This window comes from Pezoporus occidentalis, unplaced genomic scaffold, assembly GCF_034315485.1.
Source record: "Pezoporus occidentalis ecotype Australia unplaced genomic scaffold, CSIRO_AGI_Poc_V1 ctg83, whole genome shotgun sequence".
Classification (NCBI taxonomy): Eukaryota; Metazoa; Chordata; class Aves; order Psittaciformes; family Psittacidae; genus Pezoporus; species Pezoporus occidentalis.
The window spans coordinates 3,696,465-3,721,898 of NW_026916192.1; the positions used below are offsets into that span (position 1 = coordinate 3,696,465).

Consider the following 25,434-nt stretch of genomic DNA (forward strand, 5'->3'; position numbering starts at 1 on the left):
CTGTTGGGTTGCAAAACAATCTCAAGTGCAAACGTTGAATCCCTGCGGGACAAAGCCCTCAGGCAGTTTGCCAGCCCCTGTGGCAAAAGCACGTTAGGGAGCCAAGGCAGGAAGGAGGGTTGGTCTGGAACCAAGGCAATGAGGAGAAATCGCTGGTCACTGGTCCAAAAGCGTTTCCTCAGCAGGTCCCTAAGCCTCCTGCTTGTCCACTGCCCACACAACATCTGTCTGTGCGGCCTGCCTCTGCGGGGCAGGGATGTGTTATTCCCGTTTCCAGTGCAATGGGATTCTCTTCTGCTGTCCTCCCTTTGCATTTTGTTCCCTCTAAGGGAACAGGCAGCTTATACAAGGGAGGCTGTGAAATGCCCCTGCCTTTGATCTGATCTGAGCTCCAGCTTTCAGCCCTGACCTGGGAAAGCTGTGATTCACAGCTGGGAGTATTGTTCCTGTAATGCAGCCCCCATCCAATTCATGTACCCCAGTCTATAACTGCAGGAAGACAAAAGCTGAAAAGCTACTTGGTGCCTCAGAATCCACTATCAGAGGCCATACCGATGGTGGAGTGTGCTTGCAATGCTTTAATCCCTTCCCTCCAACATGGGTTGGAGTCTGGGCTGTGGGAGGGGGTCCTGGAAATCACTTTTCATTCAGTTTCCATCTCCCAGATAGTCATCAGCCAGACCCTCAAGAACTGCCCCTGTGCCTTAGCTTATCTTGCCTCTCCAGGCTTATCACTTTGCAGAGAAACAGAGAAGAGTTTTTTCCACATGATAGATGCAGAGGTAACGTTTTAGCAGAAAAGCCAATGAGGTTCTAAATCACCATCTACTTTGGCTTCTACACAGCAGGTTCAGGCTCTGCAGACATTTTTCTTTCACAGAGCCCACAGAGAAAAGCCAGTTATTTCAAGAGAAAGGAATGCGTTAATGTCTGCGCTCCACAGTTATTCATTAATATTTTTCTTGCACTGCTTCCATAGTTCTAAATACCCTGTGCTTTGTAAAAGAAGGAGAGAAAAAACAAACCCAAGGAAAGCCATTAAGTTTTTCATTCCTAAAGCACCATACTTCAAGACTAGGACACATTTCCATTGATTGCTGTGGGTGATGGAGCTGGGCCAGGAGCACCCAACATCACTGCAACATTAACAGCCTTCTGCAAAAGGGACAGTCACACGGGAATCCGCAGAGCTTTGTGTTATGCAGTGGGGTGTGTGTATGTGTGCAGGCACCGGCTGTCCCTGGTCCATACCAACAGCAAGCCCACAACACCCCTTTGGGGTCGGAATGCATCCAGAGGCCGGAGCCACCCTACCACCGGGTCATACCCCTTCTGTCTGCATGACTTCCACCACTGACTGCACATCAGCTGCTTCCTGGGCCTCCCGAGCTAATGACAACCCAGTTGGCATCCAGTCACTGTCCTTTCACAGAGCTTCATTCTGCTCCAAGTGATGACAAAGAGTCAAATTATCCAAACAGACCCCGGCTCTGCGAGGCAGGCAAGGCTCACAGAGCTCTCAGCAGCTAGCAGAGTATCTCAGTTCTCAACACTTACACTGGTCAGGATGGGAAAAATGACACATTCTTTTTTCCTCTTCAAACATGAGCCCCACATCTTTCAAAGGAGGAATCCCAGTTCCTCTTCTTTCCTAGAGGCAGGAACAGAAGTTCTGTTACAGGCAGAATGGAACAAGAAAGAAATCAGGGTAAGCCTGTACGAGGTGAGCATTGCTGCTGGTGTGGCTGGGGGGGGAGTGTGCACTTGTTTTGCCACAACCAGGAAAGCAGGGTGGGAAATGACATCTCCTGTCTCATGATACAGCAATTACAAGCACAGAGTCTAATGAACTGATACCACAAACAGCAAGAAAGAGAAGAGAAAGCAAATAAGGATAACTTTATGGGAGTTGGTTTTGTTTGGATTTTTAACCCTTTCTTTTGCCTTATTGTTGTGATAAGCAGTCATCCTCTCCCCAAAACACTAACAGATTCAATCCAGCCATCAGACCAAAACTGCAGGAGCTTGGCAGAGCTGGTTTGCTGATGCCTTCCTGTGCTTTTACTACAATGATAAGAGAGCTTGAAAATACCGCAGTCCAAGTTTCTCTGGACAAAGAGAGCTCCTGCACGCACAGATGTATCTCAAAGTATGAAGCTCCCTTGGAGAATGCTGGACAAAGCTCAGCACAAGTGAAAAAGAGAACATATATCTGATACTTGCTATTGTAGGGCTGTATTTAGTTCTTTTTGGCTATTAAGAAATAGAACTACACTGGTCAATCGAGGAGGCTGTGAGAAAAGTCGTCATTAGCAATGGTGTACAACCATTCATTTTTTAATGTATAGGATTTGTATTGCAAATCCAGACCATCTTATTCTTATACACATTGGGAAGATTAATGTTATGGTAATTCAATACAGTTAAGAGAACTCACTGGCTCCTTACTTACTAATATATTCCTTGAGATCCAAACCTGATACACAAAGGCTCCTTCTGGTGGACTTCAGCAGCATTATTTAAGACATGAGATGGAGCAGCTGCAAATCACCAAACCAAGTGTCCTGGATTGCACTGAAAACCTTAGAGAAGGTGGCAAGACCATACAGGTACAGAACAGTGTAGAAACGGTCCCTGTCTAAAGGAAGAAAACCAAGTTGTAGCAGAGGGAATTACACCTCTGTGAGCACAAGAACAGGATAGAGAGATGGGGAAAGAGTAGCAAATTCATTGCAGGGGAAAAGCTAACCCTGTTCTTTGCCCTTTGCAAAGCTGCAAAGTCTTTGTACTTGTCTCTCGCTAGGCAGGCAGGGGTAGAAGGCTATGGTGTTCTCTTTGTACGCGTGTTGAACATTTTCCTTTCTTCCCTTGGTCTTTGGGAGAATTGTGTTGAGACATCTCAGGTCTGATCTTAAAGCCATGGAAGAACCCCCCTCATTTCTTAGGGAACTGATGGGCTTTATTTTTAAAGTGGAGCAGGGCTACTGTGGAGCTCTGACCTTTTTTCGGTTTCTGCCGCTGCTTATCCAAGGCTTCATTGCTGCAGGGCAGTGCCCTTTGGTTTTGTCATGGATACCCGTGTACTGGTTATTGCAACAACAGTAGATGAAACATCCCTCTTAGAAGCAGTTAAATAAGTTAGCTGGAGAGCGAGGGACTTAGTGTGGGAACTGCTTGGTTTGTTGGTTTTACTAATGCTCAGTCTGGATGCTGGCCACCAGCTAGGCTGTGAACACAACTGGAGCTGGGAGATCTTGAGGGAAGCTGCACTCAGTGGCATTTGGTTTAGGTTATAGCAGGAAATTCTGCATCTGGGCCCTTTGTCTCACATTATTTGCTTTGATGCCCTGCACACACCATGACCATTACTTAACTCAGAGCTGCTGCTGCAGCAAGAATTAAAAAATAAGAATTCTTCCTCTTTGGGCCACTTGTAACTTATTTAAGTAGAGGATGTTCCTAATCAGGACTGCTCTTTGAATAGGACTTTGCTTCAGTAGGAATCTTCCAATAGGACTATTTCCTCTTCTGAAAAATTTCAGAACTGGGGATGCTGAGTAAGCAAAAAATTTCAGGCATTAATAATAATTATTCTTTTTCTTTTTTTTTTTTCCAAATGTTTATCGAACTGTTAAGAAAACACCAGAAGGTTCCTAACAATCTCTGCCAGAGCTGTCAGGGCCAAATCCCATGACCTTTTCATGGGATCACATGTGACACTGGTAGCACAAACTGAGCAGAAACTGTCACTCCAACCAGGGAATAATCAGGACACAGAAGAACATTAAAGAAGACATCTCAGCTCTGGGACATACAATATATTTGTATGGGCATAACAAACTGTCATGGTTTAAACCCAGTCAGGTAACTCGTTCACTCACTTCCCCCCTTCATTCCCTCCCCCTACTCCCAGAGGGATGGAGAGGAGAATCGAAAAGAATGCAACTCCCACGGGTTGAGATAAGAACAGTTTAATAACTAAGGTATAACACAAATCACTACTGCTACCACCAATGATAATAATGATAAAGGAAATAACAAGGGAAGAGAATACAACACCTCAGCACCAGCCGACCGATAACTCCCCCCCCTCAGCCCGACCAAGCTCTGACCGATACCTCCTCCAACCCTGCCATCTACCAGCCCCTTCCGGCTAACTCCCAGTTACATCCTGGGCATGACGTGCTGTGGTGTGGAATACCTCTTTGGTCAGTTTGGGTCAGGTGTCCTGTCTCTGCTTCCTCCTGGCTTCCCTTCCTCCCTGGCAGAGCATGAGGCTCACAAAGTCCTTGGCCAAACCAAAACATCACTATCAGTTCTGTTCCCAGGCCGAAAGTCAAAACACTGCACTGCACCAGCTACCAAGAAGGAGAAACATGACTGCTACTGCTGAAGCCAGGACACAAACACACTTACCAGCTAAAGAAAAGTGAATTCAGAGCTGGAGAACATTGATAGCACCAGGGCAGACCTCAGGTGGGCCCTTTCTGTCCAGCTTCCCAATAGGTGAGCGTACCCAAGTCTCATCCATCTGGATTGCCTTCTTAACCTGGTACTTTCCTCTTCTCCAGGCTGCTGTATTTTAGACCTTACTAATATAGACTCTTCTACCTTGTCACATCCAATGAAATAAACAAGCCATCTACTCTGATGTTACCCTTCCAATTTCTGACACTTTTAGAAGGTATTTAATGCCTGCAATGAACCTGGCCAAGTGCAGAATGCCATACACCAAAAAACCAGATGATCAGCATGGTATGTAATTAACTTCTTTAAAGGTTTAGTTAGAAACTGTTAGAGCCTTCCAGTTGCCATGTCCACTCTATTCAAACACAAGGCATCAAAAGATTCGTTGCAGTGGCTCTGAACAGGAAATGTACACAAATGAACTGTAAAGACATCAAAACAACAGATCAGCACTGGATACAAAAGCTTTATCCATGGAGCCTGGAAGGGTATTTAAAAACAGTTACCTGGACTGAAATCCAGTCAGAATGATTGCAGCTTCTACATGAAAGGCCTAAAATGTGGCTTTTACAAAGAACTCAGTTACTGCATGGCCACAGAAGGGCACAGTCGCAGCCTGCAAGGGTCGAAGCTTGCTTGGGTGATGCCAGTCCTGTTCCTTACAGCACAACACCCACATCCAGTCAGCTGGAGCATTGCAGTCATTGCTGGTGGGGAAAGGCCATTGATAGCTCAACAGGCAATTGCCAGCAACATGATGTCCCCAGCATTGCAGCAGGACAATGACATCAGCTGAACATGATGGCTGAAACAAAGGCAGGCTGTTTCCTGCTAAATCACATGGACCAGTTACTACACCATGCTTTTAGTTAGTGGAAAAGCACATAGAGAAGAGCAGAAGGAAGTAAAAAGGGGATGTATCACATGCAGTCTCACAAAGACAAAAGGCTGATAGATCAGCCGATCTGTATTTTTGAAGTCAAGCTCACAAGTGAAGCGTACGGATTGGTAGTAAATCAGGGAATCCATTCTGTTTCTTGGATGGTTTCCCTTTTGCCAAGGCCAGTCCTACCTCAAAGGACGTTCTCATCAGCCTATCAAAAGAAAAAACAACTCTTGCCTCCTTACCAGAAGGGCAGCTTTGACAGCACTACCGTGAAGTAATGGACATCCACAACGGATATCTAGTAAGAACAAGACAGTAGCAAGCAGGTTCTCAGATGACTCCGTGACAGGAATGCTACTATTGGTGAACTTTTCTGTGGGCCAAGCCATTTTCAGAATGGTTTGCAGAGTTCAATCATCTTTTCTTTCATTTCCCCACCACTGCTGGCAGGACCACCAAAGAAAGGTGTTCAGGTGATAAACTGGATGCCATTGTAAAAGACACAGATCAGTATTATAGGATGACTTCAACTACATCGCACAGCCTATGGCTGAACAAAAGCTCGACAGGAGAAGGCTTCAGTGGAAAGGTTTTGCTAAGCTGTTTTCTCTTAACAGGTATTTCCCATCTGTGGTTTTGTGAAAGCTGCAACAGTCCAGTGAGTGTGTTTCTGAAATGCTACTTGCTAATGTTTGAAGTCTGACAGCATGCGGCAGATGTAAAAGCTGTTCCTTACAAATCTATAGGTACTGTTCCAGAAATTAAAAGTTAATGCATGAACAATCAATTCCTGTCTGCATCCCTGCTGCTGCAGACCATGAATGAACGTTACACAGGAAAAGAAGATCTCCAGGGAAAAAAGAGCCAGGTATCTGCAGAAAACAACTACCTGTTAGTAAGTGATACCTGTCCTTTTGAGTCTATATAAATCTCACCCTGTGGTACAGCAGGAGCATGGCAGACAGCTGTCCTTCCAGAGAAAAAGGATTGTATTTTAAGCCTGGTTTTAGTCATTTGAGTATAGTTTGAGGTACTGCATTATCTCTGCACTTCACCAAGTACAATGTTCATGGTCTATTCTAAACAAAATACATCTCCCTTTGTTGTAGATTAGTTGTATTGCAGACTGCCAGAAGAAGGTGATTGAACTGGTTGACAGTGGCTCAGAAAAGGACCTCTGAACTTACACCCTTCTGGGAGATGGCACAAATGTGATGAAGTACCTTGGGAGGGTTTGGAGAAAATCCGTTACTTGAGTTTTGCTTCATGGCTTCCCAGGAACTGAACTTTATTGTTCTCCTTATCTGGTCCAGCAAAGCAAAGAATGCAGCACTAATGACCCGCATTTAAGAAACTTTAATGACAGAAAGCATTCAATATCAAACTACAAAGTTTGTTTGTTAATAGCCCATAAAGTAAGGAAGGGAGACTTAACTGACCCAGTTATTTAACATGCAGTTTAAGTCATTTTCCTGTTGTCACAACAAACTCATTATTGGATCTCAGCATATACACACTTCACTCGTATAAAGCAGATATACTGGACAGTAAAGGGTAAACTTTCCCTGTTCACAGTTAAGAGCATTGCCTTAATCTTTTATCTAGGCCTGCTTTTCAGTGGCACTTGATACAGGAGCTATACGAAACACTTCCTTGAATACATAAAGCCAGAGATTGAGTTACACATGATTGAAGATCTATGCCGCTAGTAAAACAAAAGCTCCTGTATTACCTGGCACATGCCTGCTAAATTATTGAAGTGTCTCTTCAAACTGAATATATTCACTGGATAATTAGTCAACGAAGAAAACGGTCTCTCTTTACAAAGCTAATGTTGACAGGCATGGTACCTTCTATGCACTGTAACAAAGAGTATTTGCAGAACTGATGCAACACAAACATTTGGAATGGCTCCGTCAGCATGCAAGTGGTCCTGCGGCACATGGTCCTCTTTGTGATACTGCCTCAGCCTTGTGTTACCTTACAAGCAAGTCCCGAACAGCCTGAATTCGTTTTTCCTCATGTAGCACTACCCCTGTTTCAGAAGCAGGTAAATGGTACAAATAAACAGAGGCTTGGTTTGCACTGGGGGGATGAAGGAGGTGTTTGCACGCCTGTCTCCAGCCCTGTGCTATGCCAGCCTGCACTGTGGTGGCAGGAGGGACCTCCCCGCATCACTGCCTCTTGTAATTCCTAAAGCCTGTAGCTGTGATATCCCCACCCACTCCAACGGCTGCATTCTCATGAGCTTGTTTCCTGCTGTGGATTCCTGGGAGCACAGGAATCCACGTGTACACAGAACATGTCACACCATGGAAATACCGGTTAGCGTCTGCCCACTGAAAGCATCTCAGCCAACCAGGTGATGTTGCTTTATTCTGACCTGGCAAGGGGAGAAGAGTAGCAGTTTCCATGCTTCAAATGGCTGTTCTATCGCTGAGAACAGTACAGTGGTCTCTGTACTGCTGGTATAAAAACCTAAGCTTATCTGGAAATAAGAATAGATGCCTTTCAGCTTTTTGTTTCAAACTATGCCTGTGCCCTGACACTAAGGGGACAGACAAGTTCTCTTAGGGACCCTTGACAGAATGGTGGCATTATATCATATTTACAGTTAAAGCTTTATTTTATTAACAAGATATAATGATTCTTATAGCACAGACTTTAGGATTAGAATGGCACACAATTTCTACAAGTAGAACCAATACAGTACAATACGTAAGTAACATAATGGAGAATTTGTAATACAATGACTTATAATTTCTTATCACCTGGACCCTCTGCAGATCAGGTCAGATCTTAATACATGGTTTCCTTTATCAATGTAACAGTCTAGACTCAAAGATCATATAAAAGAATATGAGTCACTCACTTGATCCTCAGAGGAAGCAGAAGATGGTGTAATGGAAGCACCCCTGGTCACAGGGCATCATGGTCTCAGTGTCCAGCAGCAGCTTGGGTCCAAGATGCCACTTAGGACCTGTAAGTGCTTGATTGTATAGACAGTGTGGTGTGTGCTGTTACGCTTCCCTGTTGTGTCCCCACCACGGGGCTGGCTGGGTGCCTGGGACCTTCAAGGCCAGTGAGGAAGGGAGGAATCGTCCTGGTGCCCGGGAGTCCTGAGGTGGGCAGGGAGGGGAAGAAGGAATCTGTTTGGTTTGTCTGCAGGGTTCACAGGACCTTCAGGGCCTGATAGTGAGTTAAAGGGAGTGAATGCATGACCCGCTCGGCTGCACAGGATGGCTGCTTGCCTTACAAAGTGCCTTTAGGCACACCAACCACATCCCTGGGGTCAGGAGCAGGGGGGGACTGGTCACATATGCCCCAAGGACAAAACAGCTAGCTACCTGGGGTAAATAAGCAATTTAAAACCACACTCAAATCTTGTAATCCAAGACTATTTCTCTCTTTCATTATCTTGTGCATTTCCCAGCCTTGAAAATGAAAACTGCATTTCAAACTTTAGGAAAAAAAATACACTTGTTTTTACACTGCATATCACTGAGCCTACCTGTTTTGGGGTTATTTTAGTGAAGTGTTTTTACTGGCTTTTTTCTTTCTTCCTGCAAGAAATCCAACTTAGACAAAAACATAGCACTGCTTACCAGCTTTAAACCTATAGTCTTCTATGACAGCAGTATGAAAATTAGTCAAAGGTACTAAGATTTGTCTTAGAGGGGAAAATTACTAGAGCTCTAATAGCCCATAGTCCGGTTCATACAGAACTGACTCAGTTCCACTCGCGCCTAATCTTTAATTCCTTAAATGTCTGTTCTCCAAACATGCTACCAACACGTTTAACTGCTACCGAGGGCCCGAAACCTCGGGCCACCACACAGATGTCTGCAGGGAAAGCTTTGGTTATGAAGCCATCAACACTGCCATCCCCTGGCACAACTGGAGCTTTACAGCAACAGCTTTAAATTGCACATGTGCGTACTGCAACTGCTGGGTAGAACATTTCACTAGGGAATTAATGTTATTCTCACTTTGTTCCATTCATTGGTTTGTGTTGCAGCAATAGATGATAATGCTCCATCCCTGGCAGCGTTCAAGGCCAGGTTGGACAACAGTTTGAGTGGAGCTTCCCACATACCCTTAACCCCAGCTCTATCCCAAATCCATTCTCCTCTGGAGAATGACTCTAACGTGCTTTCCCAGCTGAGGAGCTAGGCTGGAGTACTCACCAAGCCAGCTATTGCATTCCATCTGACAGATGGTAAATTAAGATACTCTGCCTGCCTGGCTGCCATCGTGCAAACATGTCTGGCTTTCATCTGTGGAAGGCTTTAGCAGACAAGCTTTTTGTCAATTGCTTCATTTTCTGAAATACACTTTATTAAACCACTATGCAAGACTACAGACAGGTGATACAGCAAGAGAAAGGTTAAGAGAGCTGGAAATCTTTATGAAATTTCCCCATTTGGGGGCTTAGCTGAGTTCTTTATGCCAAAGATTATTTTTCTGCAATAAAACCACAAACATTGACAGCACTTTCCAAAAACTAATAAAGTTGTTCTATAACTCCAGCATTCCTATGGTTAGCTCTGGATATATGTTGAAATCTTACAGTCTTCATTCTTTTCATTGTTTTGGACAGGTAAGTGCCATAGAATAGCAAGTTAATACATTTCCAGATCATGCACTAACACTTATTTGTGTGTAAGCTCTCACTGTGCTTGAAGGGATAGAGCTGCGTGTACTTTTACACGAGAATCTTGCAGTAAGTCCAGGGAAGAAAAGTTACCAATGCACTCTCTTAACTTGGGTAAGAAAACAAAAAGTTTGACTCTGTCCTCCCCATTGAATAGATCTAATGTGCTATGGTTGGATGCCAGGTGCCCACCAAGCCACTCTATCATCCCCCTCCTCAGCAGGACAAGGAGAGAGAAAGTAAGATGGAAACATAATTGTGGCTAAAGACAAAGGCAGTTTAATAAAGCAAAAGAAAACAAAAGGTTTTATGCTTTACTTCCCATCAGCAGGCGATGTGTGACCACTTCCTGGGAAGCAGGGCTGCAGCACACATAGCAGTTGCTCCGGAAGACAAACATCGTAAATAATGAATGCTCCCCCTTCCTCCTCCATCCTCTTAGCTTTTATTGCGGAGCAGATGTCCTATGGTGTAGAATATCCCTTTGGCTGGTTGGGGTCAGCTCTCCTGGCTCTGTCCACCCCCAGCTTGCTCATGGGGGGGAATGCTGGAGCAGTGCTCAGCGATGGCCAAACCACTGCTGTGTTATCAACACCCTGCCTCCTACCAATTCACAGCATAGCACTGAGGGCTGCAATGGGAAACATCAACTCCACCTCAGCCAGACCCAATATACGTGCACAGCATTGTAATGGAAAACACGCTCCTTCTGAAATTAGTCTGAATAACTCTAAAACATGACTGATAAAAAAAAAAAAACAAAAAAAAAACACACATCGATTCCAACAGCAGAGTAAGTACTCAGCTCATTCATATAGAACTGTATTGCCAAACAAGAGACTTACCCAGTGCTCGCTTCATCATGAAAATAAACCTTGGCCAGACTTAATATCCGCTTCAGTAGGAGCGACTCCATTGGATCCAGCAGACATGTACTTGCTGAACTAGAGTGAATCTGTTTTCTAATCACTCATTCACACTGTTAAGTGTGTAAACAAAAGAAACACCAGGATTTCTTTTAAACAAGAAGCAGGTCCTACATCCCATCCTTCCCTGTTTACACCAGTGGGAGTTCTGCACCCAGGAGATGACTATGATTTTAATTTTTGCCATCAATGATCTTCACTTCATCTACAGCCTGCAATTGCTTGGTGCCATTTGACTGGGAAGTCTGGAAGAATGCGCTAACAAGCAAAGGTTAGTGCTAACGATCACAACCTTTAAAAAAAAGATCACCTAAAAGATGATCAAACCCAAATGAAACATTTGCACAAATGACCAGCTATTGGTATAACTGCTGGGAACTCTTTCCCATCTTAAAGAAAACAAATAGCATATTAATGTGAAATCTAAAACCACATAAACCATAGAATTAGCAAGAAAATAAACATCTTGAGAAATAAACCCCAGAAAGCAGCATCCTTAAACGACAGCAAAGTGTGTTTCATGGACTCTCCTCAACTATACAACTGTGCCAAACAAAAATACACACCCAGCAACAACTGATGGAACACTTTAGAGAGAAGAGTCTTAAGTTAAAGGACCAGGTGGCTCCGGAGTTTGAAGACAGTACGATTCATTTCTACTAAAGACGAATTGTTAGGTGTTTGGCTGTTGAGATAGCAAGGAACTTGATTCATTCTTATAAAACAAAAGGCCTTTCATACCAGTCTTCTTCATTCTTTGATGCCAAACCAGGAATCATTCATAATGAAACAGCAACTGGAAAATGCATTAGATTTCCAGCTTGACCAGTGGAAGAAAAGTACTTTCAGAAAACGTATCTGAATTACAGTGAAAAGACAAGAAGCTGCTTTTAGAAGTGAAGCACACCACCTCCCCCGCGTTAATGTAACAGAACTTCAGAGTAAAAAAGCATTTAGTAAAAATTTTATTTGAAATGTAGCATGAACCCATAACCATGTGTTACAACATACAGTTTTACAGAGAATTTATTGTACAATATGACAGGTATTTCTATACATGCGCTCCCCCTGCTTTTATTTAGTCATTATATCAAATGAACAATAGTTAAAACAGGAATAACAAGCATTCACTTCTAAAAAGAAAACTTTGGCATGTATACAACTGGCTAGGTAGAAGTAAACAGTGGTAGATTCAAGTCAGAAAAAGACCCTCTCATTTTGTTTCACAGCATTTTTGATCATATGAAACTTACCAGCACTATTTTCTATTTAATACAAAAACGAGTACTTTTATTCAGTCCAGAGCCCCCTGTTAAGGGATGAAAACGTTTAAGCCTAAAAGGTGTCAGTTTTAAAGCAGTTTAGGCCACACGTATTTTGCACACATCGGTTTGGTCATGAACAAAACAAAACCTTTAATGGTTTGCTCACATTACTGAGCTATTATATACCACTTGGCACAACTGGCAATTTCTCCTTTGAACTACCATGAGTATCATTGGCTCAGAAGTCATGTCCACTGCTGGAGTGCAGGAAAAAAAAAATGAAGTAAAACTTGCACTGTGCCCATCTTCTGTCTTGAGTTTCTGTCACTGTTGTTGGCCACTCACATACCTACCTAATTTATCAAAAAAATGAGGGAAAACAATTTGCAAGGCATTTCTTTCCAGCACACAGCAGACAATACTTCCACTTTAAAAACCAGAAAGCAAAGAAAAACCCCCTGAATAATAACAAGCCTCCTTTGAGAAGAATTACTTGCAATTCTTTGAGTACTTACAAAAAAATACAGTATTTATACAACTTCTGCAGAACTGTATATTTCAATGCAGTACTTATAAAATAAATCCATAGATACAAATGGTTGCACTTCTAAGCAGGAATATCTAACCCGGATTTAGGTTTTGTTGCAATTTCATTATTGCTGTGGAACAGACAGTGGTTCTATACACACTGGCATATCTAATCTGAAAAATGCTCTCCAGCATGTCAGAACACATTTAATGTAATTTTTACAGTTCCTGCTAAATGTTAGCGATTCCAAATTGACTGAACTGTGGTGCAATAGGGCACAAATGGCAGAAGAGCAGTGGCGTAGAGGCAGGAATGGCAGCGTAACAGTAGAGCAACACCAGTCAGACTCATACTCACTACTTCTTATTCCTCGGCTTTAACTCTTCTGCTGCATTTCGCAGAAAAATGTAGTTTTTCTTTTGTGGATTATAAAATTCATGACCCTAAAAAGAAGAAGAATCTGTATTTACTCTCTTCAAAGAAGAAATATCAGCATTACCTTAAAATGTTAAGTATATGAATAGCCCATTAGTTTGGTTTATTCAGATTTAATCTTGAAGTCTTTAAGACCAGATATTGGTTGGTGTATTAGAAGCAACTTACTGTAACAGTTACAAGAATTGTACATATGAAGTAAAATTTAAGGGATATTTATCCATCTTTAAGGTATTAAAACCCCCACCTTTTCATATTAAAATAGCCACGTATCTCTAAGCTCTACTTTATAGCTGCAACACAAGAGCTCAATATTATTTTTTAATGTCTTCTAGGCAGAGAAGAAACTAAAACTTTAAGAGCCACCCTATTTCACTTGAATTTTTCTATCTTTTAAACAAACTAAGGTCAGGTTTTTTCCCCAAAGTGAAGCCCAAGTTCTACAGGCAACTGCAAAAACATCTGTTCCCCAATTGCGGATGCAAATATCCTATTTTGCATGTTGACATTATTTGCATAAACATTACTCAATACGCATGTATCCAAATCAGGGAGAGCAAACACTAATAAAGCTATTAAAATCCAACACACAATTTTAAAATTACCAACTCTACTTGGCAGAAATGTTTGGTACTTTGTACTTACTAATTTTACTACTTAATATTGATTTACAGATCTGAGAGATGCCTTGGTACATTCTACCAAGCACTTAGAACAGAATTCACCTGCTCTAGCATCTAACAAAGCTCTGCTACTTTGGGCAACATCCAGAAGACCAGATACAATGCAGTAAATGAAAAGTTTGCTCTCTGTGTGGCATGGAGTAGAGCTCATCTCTGCGTTCATGTCAAAAACATAAGGGATATTATCCTCAAATTTAAAAGCACTGGTTGTAAGAGGAAAGTAACGCTCTTAATGGAAGTCGCCATTCAATTCAAATCAGTTACGTTTCAACATTGCTACTCCCACTTTAACTATTAAGAAACACTGATTTTCCATGCATTATGGTTTGTTCTGATTCTCTTGCATCTATATGATTTATTGTTGAGTCAAGCGCATAACCGCCACCAGCAAGCCACACTGAGCAGTACTGGAAATACAGTATATGCCATCCAAAAACTGGCTTAAGTGTTTACGACCACAGTCACAGCTTCTTTTTGAAGTTAAACAGAATCTGCACAAGCAGCAAAGATGTGCATTTCAAAGTGATTTGTGGGAACCTGCTGGGTGCCACAGTGCCCCATGACACTCCCCACTGCAGAATGTATGTGAGCAACCGGAATAACTTTTGCATCCTGTAATTTACTTTTCACTCATCTACATTTGCAAAACAGCACTGTTTAGCAATCTTGTCTGACTGAAGCTATCACCCAAGGAATGCACTGCTGTGTTAGATTTCATTAGATGTCTAAAATGACCGTTGTACATTTTCTTGTATGCTTGTGAAACTAGACTCAGCTACTATTTAAGGACAGTGAAAGCCCCATGTGAAAAGGATAGTCTTAGCTGTCAACTGCAAGTATGGAATGCAAACCTAAACTTTACTTACCTTTGACCAATCATAACTGGAAGCATATGCAAATATATTGCCATTATGGTTGAAGCAACAAGCAGATATTGGCTGGTCAAGTTGTTCTGATGTTTTTAGCTTTGTTCGCGCATCTTTATCCCAAAAGCTGAATCTACCATCGGATCCTACTGTTGCAAGAGTGCCATGGACAGGGTGAAATGCTATCCCATTTACCTGCAGAAGCAAAGAATTACTATGTAAAACACCATGCCTATGGACAGGTGATGGGAACACTCAACAGACATGCTGCATCCTAAAAAAGTAAATACACAGGGGTTTTTCCAACTATAGGTTTTGTTGGGATTTCGGGGTTTTTTTTTTGGCTTTTGTTTTTTTCACATTTTCAAATAGGTTCTGGGAAAGCAAACAAACAAAAAACACCAAAGCAATGAGGAAAGCATTACCTTTTTTGCAGCACTTAAAAATACAATGCATAATCCTATTACACAAATATATTAAGTACTGTTTCAAGTTAACAAGCGTCAAGTCCAACAAGATAACTGACGAACAGCTGACGTGGTACTTGCTTTAAGTGCAAAAATTTGTCTTTCCCCTTAAAGTATGACTGGTCTTTAAACATACATCTAAGATAACTTCAGATGAGGTAAAAGATCAAGGAGAATAAATAGTTCACAGCCAATTTTACATTAAGAGTGCATACTGCCCTGTAAAAATTATAAAGGAGTACACGCCGAATACTTACAGCATAAATATCCTGAGGTGCTGATGTGTTTGTTCCATTGGAGCGATGACATTTAAAAGTGAAGTTGTCTTTTGCACTGGGAAGGAAATAATAATAATTTAAAAAAAGCTCTTTTTATCCTCACTGTAAGCTGAGCAATAAAGAACAGATGTTTTTTAAATGATACTTACGGATTTGGGGGGTTGATATAATGAATAGCTACTCTTCCTTCAATACTTCCAAGGGCAAATCCAGTAGGTTTGTTCACTTTGTCTTTAAAAATAGCAACACAGCGATGCTAAATTTGAGAAAGAAAGAGGATTTTAGACAGAGACTTGAGGGCCATATTTTCTGAATGCTGTTTTCCATGGGGACATGAAACATCACATGTATCAACACAAAGTAAAGCAAAAACACAAACTAGGTCAAGGAACAGGTCAATTCCTAAGGAGAATATGGGCCATGGTATTTACATTTCTAAATCATTATGAAGATCAGCCACAGATCAATAGCAAACCAGGCCATGTGCCATAATGAAGTAACTTGGTTTTGAAATATCACTCATTTTTACCAAAAAATGGCAAGCCCATTATTTTGACAATCTGTATAAATACACTCATAATAAATATTATCATTTACCTGGTGTTTAAGAGGAGATTCTATTCTTCTAAATTCAGAAGGTTGGTTCTCTAACTGATAAACTATCAAGCCCCTTTCTGCAGTGGCCACAGCAGCCATAGGATGCACCTGGACAAGGTTGTAAAATAGGTTGGAAGAAAGGCACTTGTATTAATAGCATTCCAGAGAATTTGACTTACTATTTTGCAGAAATCCCTGAAGAAGATAAAAGAATTTGAATATTTTGGGGGAAGAAGGGGTGGAGGGAAAGTGGGAGAAAGAACTAAGTTAATCTGTAGATATATCTTCAAACAAAACACATGAGTTTTTTCCTGCCATTGAGAAATTAAGCATACCAAAAATCTTCTAATATTAGCTGACTCCAGTGTTAACCACACTAGTGCTATACAAACTCAGACAGAAATAGGGGTAGGTCAGTGCTAGTTCCAAATTGGTTTTGTTATGCTAAAAGCATACTAATCATGTTTTGTATGACGCAAATACCCTTTTTCCAGAGCCTGACCAGGAATATCAGTGCCTGGTTTATTGCTAAAATCCCACAGAGGTCAAATACTAACATTTAGTAAGTAGTACTGATTTACAGAAGCCTTAAAGACTGACAGTATATCCACACTCCCAGTCATATACCTTACACTAGTTTACCCTGTATCATGGCTTACCACATCTGCACAATAACATCTTTCAGGGAGCTGCAATGTCATCATGGGTGTTGGTGAACGGGTATCCCAAAACTGATGGAAACAGAAAAATGAACAAACTTATGCCTGGAATTGAGGATACACCATTTAAATTAGTTCAGTAAAGTGAATGCAATCAGTACCATGCTGTTTCATTCTTGACTATAGCCAGAATACTGCAGCTTTACGTGAAGTGATGGTAGTTCCTTAATCTGCTTGGGGTTTTTATTAATGTTTATTAAAATACTCTCACTTCACATATTTTCATACATAGGTTACTAGCATGCTTTGTGTCCATGTGTTCAGGTAAAAATCATACCTTTAAAGTTTTATCCCAGCTTCCTGTCATCACACAGCTATAATTTGGTGCTTTAATCCAATGGATAGTCTTCACAGGCGCATCATGCTGAAGAAGAAAAGGGCAAACACACACACTCACTATGACAACAGTCCACATTTCTTGTTTATGCTCCTCTGATTTTGCATATATTTATACCTCCTATCCATTCAAGAAAAGTGATTCATTACTGTAGTCACAGCAGTCAGGGTAAGGGTTGGTCATGACCTTACTGTGTTGTTCAGTGCTCTAAGAACACCCACATAAAAAAAAAAAACACAACAAACCTCCTGACACAAAGAACTATAATTAAGTCACCCTACATAGAAAGACTGTCACAGCAGGAATACAAACTATGAACAGCAGGACTTTCACAGAGTCATAGAATAGTTAAGGTTGGAAAGGACTTTAAGATCATCTACTTCCAAGACCCCTGCCATGGGCAGGGACACCTCACACTAAACCATCTCACCCAAGGCTCCATCCAACCCGGCCTTGAACACTGCCAGGGATGGAGCATTCACAACTTCCTTGGGCAACCCATTCCAGTGCCTCACCCCCCTCACAGTAAAGAGCTTCTTCCTTATATCCAGTCTAACTTCTCCTGTTTAAGTTTGAACCCATTACCCCTTGTCTTGTCACTACAGTCCCTAGTGAAGAGTCCCTCCTCAGCATCCTTGCAGGCCCCCTTCAGATACTGGCAGGCTGCTATGAGGTCTCCACGCAGCCTTCTCTTTTCCAGGCTGAACAGCCCCAACCTTCTCAGCCTATCTTCATAGCGGAAGTGCTCCAGTGCCTGATCATCCTCTTGGCCTCCTCTGGACTTGCTCCAACAGCTCCGTGTCCTTTTTATGTTGAGGACACCAGAACTGCACACAATATTCCAAGTAATGTCTCAAAAGAGCAGAGTAGAGGGGCAGGATCACCTCCTTCTACCTATTTACTTATAAAGGATATTATCCATTTTGCTAAAAATCAACACTTTGTAAGAAACAACATGCTGTATTAAAGTAATAAAAAAAAAATCCAGCTTCTGACAACAGCTACAGGAGAAAGGCCTATGTTAATTACACTGACATGCTACTTGATTTTAATATCAAGGGTGAGAATCTGAACATTATCACCTTAAATAAGATGCAAGAAGCAATCATTCAAAGGACTCTCTTCTTAAATCAGGTAACTGGTAACTCATTTTATCCCTAGAACTGCCAGAACTATGAACAGACATTAACATCTACATCTAGAATGTAAATTATAATTCCTGTTACTGCTGCAGCAAAAAGCTGGTATTTGTGAAAGTGAATTCAATGAGTTCTTAAGATTTTTTCCCCTCCTATAATGCAGAAGGGTGACTTAGTGAGATCAATGCAGGAGTTCAAAGAGCTTTCTCAAGTAAAATAGAGGCTACAGCTACACAGGTTATTCAAATCACCTTTGGCTGCAGGTCTCCCTATTCATGTACTCATCATTACCTAAAAAATACAGAACACACCCTACAACCTCTTCTTCATATAGCATATCTACTTTAGAAGCACTAAACGTTAGCTTGATTTGCTAATAAAGGTAGCTTTTAATAAAAGAAGAAAAGGAAAAAAAAAAAACAACCAAAACCTAGTAGTTTGAGGCTTGCTTACTTGTGCAATCTGGATAGCTTGATTACTGTTGAGATCCCACATTTTGGCAGTTTTATCACAGGAAGCAGTAAATACTTTACTCCCATCCTAAAAAACAAGAATAAGGCCAATAGATTAAATACCCCTATCATGCTACCATGCAGTATTTATTAGAAAATTGTCAAGTCTTATTCTCTTCTAGTAATACCATAACGTTAATGTAACATATACAGGGACTGCAAGACAAAGAAGAAACATAAAAATGAGAATTTATGTATGACTACGTTGTAAAAAAGAAAACTGTTAGCTGTTATCTAACTTTAAATATATTCTTACTTTTAAACTCATTTATCCTTCTTACACCATGTTGGTGTATTTGATTAGGGCACGCTTAGCATGCATTTACTGTAACATAAATCTATACAGTAATTACAGGCTTCATCTACACATAGCACTCATGTCATCTGGAAACCCCATGCCATCTCACTTAGGGTTTAGGTAAAAACTGTTAATCTATTTTTAAATAGGAACATACATCACTCCAGCAGCCATCCAATACAGGCCCTGTGTGCATCTGCTGAGCCTTTGGAATTGTCTGTCCATTATCTTGAACTTCCCAGCAGCGAACCTGTAACAGGAGAAGCATATGCAAATGTAACGTAGTAACACGAAGGACTTAAAAAGAAGTACCTCATGATTACGTATCACCTCCCAGTGCTTTCCTGAAGAACCCTTAACCCTCAGCTACACAGGCTACTGGCCAACAGACATAACAGTTAAAAAATGCTTCATGTTTGTCTAACCTCCCTGTTTGTCCCAGCTGGGATCTCACCCTTCAATCCAATAAAATTCAGTAAGGTTGTAGGAACTTCATTTTTTTGAGGCTGCACTGTCAAACCGGATGATTTACCGGTGTATTCACAGTTCTTTCACTGTGCAAAGCCAAACAAGTAGGGAAAATAAAAATAAAACTAATAAAAATCAAACAGGGAAAACACTATGTATTTCAAGCTGAAGCTTAAAACACACAGGCAGAGGAATGACTTATCAGAATATCACAACAGAGTTTCTCAGTTAAAGCAGTTTGGCTACAACAACCAGACATAAATTTTGCAGTGAGGAAGATTTTCAGGTGCTCTGGCATAAGTTTTTAGGATTGCATTTTGCATTTTAGGCACCAGTGCTTCCACTTTATGAGTACTTACATCATTTGCCCATGATCCTGCAATGAGGAAATTACCCGGCAATGTTGGTGGACTAAATGCTAAACAAGATATGCTGTCATCAGGTGGAGATGTTACTTCAATATCCTAAAAAGGACAAAGCACAAAAAAGAAATAAATAGCTTTAAACTGACAAAAGGGAGACTGAGATGAGACTCTGTGACAGTGGTGAGGCCCTGGCACAGGGTGCCCAGAGAAGCTGTGGCTGCCCCATCCCTGGCAGTGTTCAAGGCCAGGTTGTACGGGGCTTGTGCAACCTGCCCTAGTGGAAGGTGTCCCTGTCTGTGGCAGGGGGTTGGAACTGGATGAACTTTAAGGTCCCTACCAACCCAAACCAGTCTGGGATTCTATGAAAGCCAAATCTGAAAACTGTGCACTGAGATCCTACTATTTCTATATGACTAATAAGTAGATACTGCTATGACACATTAAAACACAGCAGCAGAACAGCAGTTCCCACGGGGGGACAATACACATACCTTCATTGGATTATGGTTATCTGCAGTTGTACTGCCAAACATTCCGGTACCTCCAGTACCAAACCCTGACGTTGATCCAAACAGGCTCATCCTTGCTCTGCAAACGAGAAGGCTTACTGAGACCAGCAAGGCCCTCAAGCATGCTTAAGGTGCCTCGCCACTAAACCAGCACAGCCCTCAGCCCGCCTGGCTGTACAAATACAAGCAAAGCAAACAATGACGCTTCTCACTGCGGTTGGACCCTGACACCTCCACCCCCCCCCACGCTCTGAGGGACCCCTGCTCGGGACCGCAAGAGCCACTCCCTCTGTGCCCCTCACCCACAGGCCCCAGCCCCACATCTCTGCCTACATCCCGCCCGACGAGGCGGCGCGGATGCTGCGAGGACGCGCCATGTCGCGGTGGTCCCCGCTTCCCTGCCGGCAGCGGGCGCGGGCAGCGGCCGTTCAGGAGATCAGCTGGACCTGGGGCCGCCCATAAGCACGGAGCAGACCCGAGCGGCGGCCCGCACTCACCGGGGTGGCAGGCCCGCTCCGGCCCGCGGCTTAAACCGACGCGGCGCAACAGATACCGCGGCAGCGGCGCAGGGCAGGCCGCGGCTTTCTGCGCAGGCGCCGCCGTCAGTGGGCGGTAGCCGCGCCTGCGCCGTGGCCAGTCGATCGGGGCGGGCCGGGCACGGGCTGTTTGGGGGGCGGTGTGGGGTGGGCTCTGCGCGTCTCAGCAGCCCCGCCGCGCTGTGCAGGGCGCATAGGAAGGGGTGAATTACATGTTCTTCCCCTGCGCTGCGAGGAACGGGTTACCCGAGCGGCGACGGCTGTAGCCCTGCAGGAAACGGTGCAAACGGGGTGGAAGGAGGTGGTGTGTCAGGCGCGGCAGAGCGCGGCCAGGCCCGCCGCGGCGTGGGGACGCGCCGCCCGGTTCAGCTCGGAGGGTGTTCACCGCGGTAGGAGGCTGCCCCGCCGGCTCTCTGCGGCCGGGATGCCCCGTGTTGCTCTGCAGCGCTGCGCCGACAGTCTTGGCCCTGCCCTGCCGTGCCGACGGGATCGGCCTTGCGTTCTTACCCACGTTGTGCTCATGGACGGTATGAGGTACTAGCAGGTAGTAGCGCCGCTGCTGTGCAGTCGATGAAAAGGAATTTTAATTCCTTTTGAATTTAATACTGCTGGAACAGTAGTAAATAAACCAACTGCATAAACCTGAAAATACTATAAGCATACTGTCAGCAACACCCATGCAGGTGGCTGCGTAGGTCACTTTTGGAGTATTTAGTCTGCAGCCAGTCAGGTTTCCTCATCTAAAATTTGTTGCACGATTTAATCGCCACAGTTTCCTGCTCCTTTGGACTGTTTTAGAGCCAACTAAAAAAAATGAACAAGGGATTCTGTTACGATGTGCATCATTAACAGGATTGTTTATTAAATTCTTAGCAACATTTGCTTGCTCTCTTGTTCATTGAAGACAAACAGTAATTTGGTTGCTGGAACATTTATAGCTGCTTGAGATATGCAGTAATGAAGAATTATCTTGACTTTTCTGTCAGAATTTACAGCGAACACAAAATGCCACAATCCTGTACTTAAAATAATTTACAAAAGGAGGCAATAAATTGTTAACAAAGCCTTTTACTCTCTTAAAAAGGTTGGTACAGCATCATCTTGTGCTGTAAGACATGAAGCAAAGCAATTCCTGATACCTTTTTTTTTTAAACTTAACATTTTATGGCCACAAAGAGCGTATTTCATTATCTTTCTATCTCTGTACCATTGCATTTGACATTGGTATATGGCAGAAGCCCCAGAACAGAAGCAACAGTAGTCTGTAAATCACAATTTCTCTTACAGTTTAAAAGAGGAAAAAGAATAATAATGCATAAATAATGAAACCTAGGAGGAAGCTGGCACATACTCCTTCCTCTGACATTTTTTCTAAGAGCAGTCAACAATACCGGAAAAACATTTCACTTGCAAACAAGCATTCATACCCATCCACCAAATTGTAGTTTGTTTGGTAAATAGACTCTGGAAAGGTAATCTGATGAAAGAGAAGTTAGAACTTGAATTTCAGCCTTCAGCTTAGATGCTTCCATAATTTCCAGCTAAAAAACCAAACCAAAACAAATTAATATGTGATGCTGCCCAGCCTCATCCAGGGGTAGGCAGTTAATAAGTAAGAATTACACTTGTTGGATGTGTAAAATCAGTATTACTGGAAATGGTGTTCCCAAATCCCTGTCACTGAGCTGAGATTCAGTTTATTGTATGTTTGTGTGTTCTGTAGTGTTCACCTCACAGTAACACAATTTCTAAGATTAGGATAACCAGCGATGAGAAGGTATGCAAGACCTTTTCTTCCTGTTTAACCATTTCACACAATGTATGCCTGAATTGAGATAGATGCTTCAAAAGCTACCGGCAAGATTAGAGATCGAGTAAGTAGCTGCTATAAGCATTCCCCTACTTGTAAAGACATAATCTGTAATATTTAGGAGAGCCATAAAATTCCTTGTGATCATCAGAAGACTAATGGCAGGAAAGATTTAAATACTGCCAGTTCTGGCCCACTGACTGAGAGAGACATCCCAGGGCATGGGATTTCCCTTTGAAGGTAGCAAAACCTTGCTGGTTCTGCTAAACTGAGAGTTTGTCATCATATAGCAGGACAGGATTGCAGAGGGTAGGGTTTGCCCCCTGAGAGTAAGAAATAGGAAACAGTGGGTTTATACATACTTCTTTTTTCCATGTTGGCTGACAAGCAATGTAAGGTCTCTTCTGTATACTTGCTAACTTATTTTGATCTTGCTTTGTAAATGGAATCAGGACGTCTTTGCGTATATTTAATCTGAAAAGAAAATAAAGTTGTTAGATTTTCTGGTATACTTCAATATTTATTCCAACTTATTTCTTTATATTAAGCCGAAATAATGTATGACAAAAATAATGGATTTAAATGTTGGTTGTCTTTTAAGTCATTAAGTCAGATTGCGTTTTCTGTCTGTGAAACAGAAGAATACTATTTCTTTTGGGGAAATAACTAACCTCTGGAGATCAGATGGAAGGAGACCAAGCCATTTTATAGACGGAACGGTGAGATGATGGGCCTCAAAAGACATGGACTAAAATAAGAAAGGTCAACTATAACATTCAGTGAGTTTTAGTTTAAATTATTTGAGATAAAAGGGATACAATAAATAAGGGATAAAGATAAAAATAAGATACAAAAAATAAGGGATAAAAGGGACATGGAACTGTTGGAACAAGTCCAGAGAAGGGCCACGAGGATGATCAGGCACTGAAGCACCTCCTGTATGAAGGTAGGCTGAGAAAGTTGGGGCTGTTCAGCCTGGAGAAGAGAAGGCTGCGTGGAGACCTCATAGCAGCCTTCCAGTATCTGAAGGGGGCCCATAGGGATGCTGGGGAGGGACTCTTCATTAGGGACTGTAGTGACAGGACAAGGGGTAATGGGTTCAAACTTAAACAGGGGAAGTTTAGATTTGATATAAGGGAGAAATTCTTTCCTGTTAGGGTGGTGAGGCACTGGAATGGGCTGCCCAGGGAGGCTGTGAATGCTCCATCCCTGGTGGTGTACAAGGCCAGGTTGGATGAAGCCTTAGGTGGCATAGTTTAGTGCAAGGTGTTCCTGCCCATGGCAGGGGTGTTGGAACTAGATGATCTTAAGGTGCTTTCCAACCCTAACTATTCTGTGATTCTATACCTGTATTCCAAGGTCATGGTCAGATTTATGAAAAAGATAAGTAGTTATTTTCACTGTCAGAATGGTGTAGGAGAAGACACCTGAAACTTACCGTATCTCCTTGCCAGAAACCATTCCTTCACTAAGATTTGCATCCTTCAGCCTATGGCAGATTCTAGACCCATTTCAGTCCCATTTAGGCTGGTCTAGTCTGAATAGCTTTGGTGTGGTTTTTACAGTTAATTTGAGACTGATTGCCAAAACAAACATAAAAATAAGCCTGGAGGAGCAATGACAATCAAATCTGGAAATTTCTGATATTTTCTGCTGGAAAGTATGACATCATATAAAAATACCCCCCACAGATGGCCCAGTGTCATGGCTACAGTAAATATCTTAGGGAAAAGTGTAAAAAACAAATAAGCGATTAATGATACTTCAGAATACTCCCCCATGCTCCCAATGGTTTGTGACTCCTACTTTCTGAGCCAGAAGTGGTGGTGGTGGTGTGTAACTTAATATTGGTGGGTTGCTTTTAGAATCCATGAAAACTTTTTGTCATCTATAGCACCCTACAGCAAACTATCACAGATTATATGTTGTATAAAGGAATACTTCCATTGTTTGAAATGAACTTGACATGTTCTAGTTTCATTTGATACACTTGTTGTTCTGAAACTGAACAAAATGAACTTACAAAGGAAGATGACAATTTATTTTAGTCCTGGAAGATGGTGTTTTATCAGTGTACACACCTTTGTAGGAGAGCTGAAGGTGTACCAAACAGTTCACTCAGTTCCTGTCCTTTGCCTTCCACATGGTCTTCCCGTACCCTCATCTTTTAGCAAATCTTTAATAGCATAATGCCTTCTTGTTCCCTTTGCCTCTTTTTCTGCAGTGTTCCACACTAACACATAGATCCATAAGCAAATTCTCACCCCAGACCAAAACCTTTACCAACATAACATATTTTTGTGGAAAATCACCCATCTCACAAGCTATGTCCTCCTCCTCCCAAGGTCCCTCCAGTCTTCATTTCTCTTCTAAGGCAGAAACAAAGCAAACTGGAGAACACTTTTCTATTTGGAGTGCCTGAAAGCTGCTTTGTGCAGCAAGCAAAAACTGTAAAATACAGTTAAATGGTGAAATACAGTTAAGTGAAACACCTGTCATTTTCAGCCACTTTCTTTTTGTTTCAGGAAGAAGCATTTCTGCAGAGACACAAAGCCTAAAAACTGTGTCTTTATATTGAAACAAAATGGTAAAAGGCATTCTAACCATATCTGTAATAACATTTCATATGTTCTAGCTTCAAGGGTGGGCTACAAAACAATGTATTTGAAGTGGAAAAATTATACTCAC

General features: G+C 42.2%; 3 protein-coding genes and 1 long non-coding RNA gene across 10 annotated transcripts in view; 1 reads left to right on the forward strand and 3 right to left on the reverse strand.

Annotated features, from left to right (window-relative positions):
* LOC134156177 (uncharacterized) overlaps positions 1-25,434 on the forward strand; it is a 165,448-nt gene that overhangs the window by 24,781 nt on the left and 115,233 nt on the right. The gene's annotated exons all lie outside the window — the stretch shown is intronic.
* Positions 6,696-10,754, reverse strand: LOC134156201 (uncharacterized). Its single transcript, XR_009961852.1, has 2 exons — positions 8,222-10,754; positions 6,696-7,836 (listed from the first exon to the last, which is right to left on the reverse strand). It is a non-coding gene; the product is annotated as an uncharacterized LOC134156201 (long non-coding RNA).
* Positions 11,876-20,994, reverse strand: RAE1 (ribonucleic acid export 1). 2 transcript variants are annotated; one of them, XM_062604155.1, is made up of 12 exons: positions 20,898-20,994; positions 20,383-20,479; positions 19,886-19,990; positions 19,216-19,308; positions 18,702-18,788; positions 17,050-17,136; positions 16,713-16,784; positions 16,054-16,161; positions 15,606-15,712; positions 15,436-15,511; positions 14,712-14,906; positions 11,876-13,170 (listed from the first exon to the last, which is right to left on the reverse strand). In XM_062604155.1, exons 2-12 carry the CDS (start codon positions 20,470-20,472, stop codon positions 13,084-13,086), a joined length of 1,107 nt encoding a protein of 368 aa, XP_062460139.1. In that variant the 5' UTR covers positions 20,473-20,479; positions 20,898-20,994; the 3' UTR covers positions 11,876-13,083. The 2 variants fall into 2 exon arrangements, with proteins under 2 accessions (XP_062460139.1, XP_062460138.1); XM_062604154.1 differs by lacking the exon at positions 20,898-20,994 and adding an exon at positions 20,734-20,758.
* The window catches only part of SPO11 (SPO11 initiator of meiotic double strand breaks), a 41,469-nt gene continuing 38,339 nt past the window's right edge, over positions 22,305-25,434 (reverse strand). For all 6 annotated transcript variants that reach the window (XM_062604064.1, XM_062604063.1, XM_062604059.1 and 3 more), the window contains 3 exons: positions 23,418-23,494; positions 23,109-23,220; positions 22,305-22,477 (listed from right to left, as the gene is read on the reverse strand). In XM_062604064.1, the coding sequence (XP_062460048.1) occupies positions 22,358-22,477; positions 23,109-23,220; positions 23,418-23,494 (309 nt within the window). In that variant the 3' untranslated portion in view covers positions 22,305-22,357. The remainder of the gene's footprint in view (positions 22,478-23,108; positions 23,221-23,417; positions 23,495-25,434) is intronic.

Excerpts from the sequence above, each read along its gene's own strand:
- RAE1 (XM_062604155.1), bottom strand. The coding sequence starts at position 20,472 with ATGAGCCTGTTTGGATCAACGTCAGGGTTTGGTACTGGAGGTACCGGA. Across the intron at positions 17,137-18,701 it reads AAGCTATCCAGATTGCACAA|CATGATGCGCCTGTGAAGAC; the intron begins GTAAGCAAGCCT and ends TTTCTTCTTCAG. Across the intron at positions 14,907-15,435 it reads CACCTCAGGATATTTATGCT|GTAAATGGGATAGCATTTCA; the intron begins GTAAGTATTCGG and ends TTGCTTCTGCAG.